At 48.4% G+C, this 4,512-nt stretch overlaps 1 protein-coding gene across 1 annotated transcript; it reads right to left on the reverse strand.

Annotated features, from left to right (window-relative positions):
- Window positions 1–1,372: 1,372 nt before the first annotated feature.
- LOC109734357 (zinc finger protein WIP2) lies at window positions 1,373–4,217 on the reverse strand. The gene is made up of 2 exons (XM_020293564.4): window positions 3,404–4,217; window positions 1,373–2,266 (listed from the first exon to the last, which is right to left on the reverse strand). The coding sequence occupies exons 1-2, from the start codon at window positions 4,013–4,015 to the stop codon at window positions 1,766–1,768; spliced, it is 1,113 nt and encodes a 370-aa protein (XP_020149153.1). The 5' UTR covers window positions 4,016–4,217; the 3' UTR covers window positions 1,373–1,765.
- Between the last annotated feature and the right edge of the window lie 295 nt (window positions 4,218–4,512).

Raw genomic sequence — 4,512 nt, forward strand, 5'->3', positions numbered from 1 at the left:
TTGTTTTATTTTATTGTTCATTGTGTGGGTGCACCGAACTTGGGTGTAACCACTACTTTCCCTTACAGAAGGGAGAGAGAAGACGCAGGATGTATTGGAACTTTCAAAGACTTTTTTCCATGAGGTTGGACCTCATGTTTGGTTTCCTCCAAAACATGTAGGAAAAATTCATATCTACTGAAATTCCTCTGGTACGATCCTATGATCCAAAAGGAAGGAATTTTTTTCCCCTTCAGTGCAAAAATACATTTGATACAAATGTCATTCTAGGATCATACAAGACATCCACTGCAGAACTATATACATTTTTCTAGGTGAACTTCTATAAATTATTCTGAGGAGGATGTAGACAAGCAGTAGTTCTAGCTGGAGGCCAAGTATGCCAAAAACAATGGATCTCAAGTTCTCAAACAGAATTATAGTACATACTCCTTTTTTTTTGCGAAAAGAATTGTACTACCTACAACAATTGTTTCATTTTGATTGTTAGTTTTCAGAAGAAATCACAGTTTTTTTTCTCGCGCGTGCTAGATTATGCCAAGTCCTTTGAAAGAAGAAGAAGAAAGAATTATGTCCATTGCTTATATTACTACATAAAGATTTCCTTAGATATCTTTGATTCTTCCTTTTCTTGACTACTTTTATCTACACAAGACAACATCAAGTGAATGCATGGTAATCGGGGATGAAGGCATGCGTGCTTTTCAAGATATATCTTTGATACAAAATCGATATCTCCAGCAATATCAGAGTTGTGCCAAATTTTATATTGTTGAATAAACTTGAAGTGAAATATAAATCTTGGTACATGCATCGACGGGGCGAATACTAGCTTTGCAACCATTTTCTATTGAGGACATTTCAACACTAAAGAATTTAACATGCATAATTTCGTCCAAAAAGATGGTCCGCATGGAAATTAGAAATATCAAGAAGCTGGAAATATCCCACGTTAATAGATAACATGGGCCTTAAACTAGAAATGGGAAACACAAAGTATGCTTATCAGTTTATAGATAACTTAATTAGCTTTTGTATGCTTCAATTATAGAACGATAGTAAATCACTTCTTGTATCTAAGGAAAAAAAACTTATAGATAACTAGATTTTCAACTTCCAATCATCTCAAATTAAAGCATGATCACAAACATGCAAGACTCCAATATACCACAACTTGTGCTAAAAACAAGAAAATTAGTTATAAACGTCAGATGAACACAAAAGATGTCAAGACTTAATTAGTACTCCTTCATCCCAAAATAAGTGTCGCTAATTTAGAACAACTTTGTACCAAATTTGTGATAAATCAACGACACTTATTTTGGGACGAAGGGAGTTGTAGTAATAAGCCAGTAGGCCCGTGGCCATTGCATGCATGCATGATATCTTCTTTGAAATTTCGAATTAATATTTGATAATCTGTATCACCATATACCAAATCAAAGTCTACACATACAATGAAGCTAGCTAGGGTAGGCTATACCCAAACAATTAGAAATTCACTCACCTCTTTCATAAGTCATAACCATACATGCACCGATCGATCCCTTGATTAATCCAGCTGCAAATGTATAATGCATCTTTCTTTCACAATTAAAACGCACCCTTCACTGTTCGCACTATCAACTATATACGCCTGCCTGCAAGCTTCATGTATACAGATAGTACGTACTGCCAGTAATAGCTTGCGCTCCCACACCTCAGCTCACATGCATATATACTTACCCAGTAGGCCGTAGCCCTAGAGATGGACCGGCTCGATCGGTTAATTGGCCTTCCAATGGCGACGGTCGCTGCCGGCGCTGTTGGTGGTGGTGGCCGCGGCGGCTGTGTTGACGGTGTGGTCAACCTCGGAGGAAGGGTCGCGGTCGTCGTCGTCGAGGTCGAAGCAGTCGATGCCGCAGGGCGCGTGACCGCGACCGAAAGCGCGGATGTGGTCCTTGAGGGAGCGCTTGTGCTTGAAGTCGGAGCCGCAGGCGCAGTACCAGAGCTTGCCGCAGTTCTTCTCGTGGGTGCGCCAGTCGCCGCGCACGGCGAAGGCCTTGCCGCACTTGCGGCACATGAAGGGCTTGATCCCGTGCTTGCGCTTGTAGTGCGTCTGCAGGGTGCGGAAGTCCTTGAGCGGGCGGGCGCGCGGGTGGTCGACGTTGTTCCGGCAGCCCGCCGCGCAGCAGTAGCACGGCAGGCGGAGCATCGCCGTCGGCTGCGTCCCCCGGAGCGACTCCGGGCCCTTCCGGTACTGCGACCCGTGCCCCCACATGTGCATCTGCAAGCGCAAGCCTCCATGGCAACTGATAGATCAGACATGAGACAGACAGACAGAGTTGTAATGGCTTACACTTGCATGCATGGACAAATTGGACACGGAGTGATGCTTGCTGGAGCTACCGAGCGGCATTGCCGCTGCATGCACTGTGGCTAGTCAGGAGGGAGAGAGCTACGAAGGTGCAAGACGAAGTGATGGCTCTCCGTCTTCACGTGCTTGAGGCAACGGGGGATGGGAGGATAATTTAAGTTGCAGAGGGACCATCTCTCTCTCTCGCTCTCTCCCCCCCCCCCCCCCCCCCTCTCTCTCTCTCTAGCTACCAGTATCTAGTTGCATAGATGCATCAATTAGGGGGAGAGAGAACAAAAGGGATGTTGAGCAATGGACTGTGCGAGACTGAAGGGCAGTACTGCTCGTGGTGGGGTTTGTTGCAGAGAAGGAGAGAGAGGAGGAGTCGTCTGTGGCCGGCGTTGGCTTGAGACGCACACCGATCTGTGTAACCTTGAAGGAACTGATCAGGGAAAGATAAAGATGCCTTTCTGCTAGATCTTTCTTCCCAGATCTCTCTCCTTTTCTCTCTCTGCGCTGCGCGTCCAGCCCGCTGCGAATTGAAAAGGCAAAACAAGCGCAAACTCCAAGATCGGTCAGTTCTAGTACTGGCCAGTAGCCAGCATAGGAGCTCAGAGTTCTCCATGTCAATGGCCGTCCCAGAGCCATTACTGCATGCCCTCTCTCTTCCCTCTTCCCAGTTCCCACTACCCTCCCGGTTCAGTCAAATCAACGAGATACGGCAGACAGAGTGCATGGCCTCTCTCTACTTCCCTCCCGGTTCAGTCAAATCAACAAAGATACGTCAGCGAGAGAGAGAGAGAGAGAGAGAGGGAGAGAGAGAGGGGTGGTACAAGAAGCAGCGGCAGTTGCTCCTAGATCCACCGCCGCTGCACCTTGCACAGGACAAAGGAAGCCAAAGATGCATGCACTGCTCCAATTCACGCACAGGAAAGATAAAAAGAAGTTCACAACACAAACATCCAAAGCAAAATCAACTAAAAACCTCCTATCAAGACCAGACAGGATCAGAACCAAAAATTGAAATCCGATGCATGCACAAGGCAATTCGAAGAAGGATCCCCTCACCTGCATGTTGTTGTATCTGTTGAAGGTCTTGTAGCAGACGGGGCAGGAAAACTGCGTGGGACCAATGAGGATCTGGGACGGGGTGGGGATCCAGTACTGCCCCTTTGTGAGCCTCCCTATCCCCAGGGACGCGCACCCCACCCCAAGCGCCATCGTGTTGCCATCCTCCTCCTCTCCTTCCCCTTCCTCCTGCCCTTCTTCCTGCTGCTGCTGGCTTCTCTCCTCAGCAGCCACTCCTCCCGCCGCCGCTGCTTCTTGGCGGTGGTCGCCGCTGCTGGCTGCTGCATCAGAGGGGCCGGGGCTGGGTAGGCCGATGTGCAGGGCAACGGTGACCTCCCCGGCTGCCTGATCGGCAGCTTCTGCCTGGCTGCTGCAGGAGGCGGTGGTTATGACCTTGTGATCTTCTTGATCGTTGTGTTGATGGGGGTTGTGGTAGGTTGAGGAGGAGGGCGTGAGGCTGAGGAGGGGGAGGGCTTCCCTGATCGGAGGGGAGGAGGGAGGTGGGTGGTGGAGGCAGGAGGTGTAGCTGGGGAAGGGGGAGGAGGAAGAAGCCGCTGCGTTGGAGTAGCGGAGGCTGTAGCCCCTCAAGAAATTGGTGTAGGGATCCCCCATGGATGGATCGACTGGTGGTACGGTGGAGCTGGAGATAGGAGAGACAGGGTGTGGATGAGAAATGGCAGCTAATATAAATAGAGAGAGAGAGGCTTCGGTATGGATCACCAAGAGAAGAAGAAGAAGAGAGGGAGAGAGAGTGATGAGAGAGACGGAGATAAAGGTGTTGTGTGTGCGTGTAGTAGCCCTAAAGGTGTAAATGAGGCTGTAGAGGACGAAAGGGAAGTTCACTAGAGAGAGAGAGGGACGGGGGGAGGGAGGGGGATGAGGATCACCTGGCTGACAGCATAGAGAGAGGGGAAAAGTTTTGGTGGTGCGTATATGAACAAAAGCAAAAGGTTTGGAAGGGGAAGAAGAGGAGTGTGGATACTACTCATTCTGGTGCTGCATGCTAGGATGTCTGTAGTCAGTCAATGGTGATTCATTCATAAATAAACCTTGGGACTTGGAAGCTTGAATTCTCTCCTTCCCCTATTATTACCGTGGAAGTATGGGAA

This window comes from Aegilops tauschii, chromosome 7 (genome assembly GCF_002575655.3).
Source record: "Aegilops tauschii subsp. strangulata cultivar AL8/78 chromosome 7, Aet v6.0, whole genome shotgun sequence".
Classification (NCBI taxonomy): Eukaryota; Viridiplantae; Streptophyta; class Magnoliopsida; order Poales; family Poaceae; genus Aegilops; species Aegilops tauschii.

Coding starts and splice junctions, on each gene's coding strand:
- LOC109734357 (XM_020293564.4), bottom strand. CDS start 4,015: ATGGGGGATCCCTACACCAATTTCTTGAGGGGCTACAGCCTCCGCTAC. Junction 2,267..3,403: donor ACAGATACAACAACATGCAG/GTGAGGGGATCC, acceptor TTGCGCTTGCAG/ATGCACATGTGGGGGCACGG.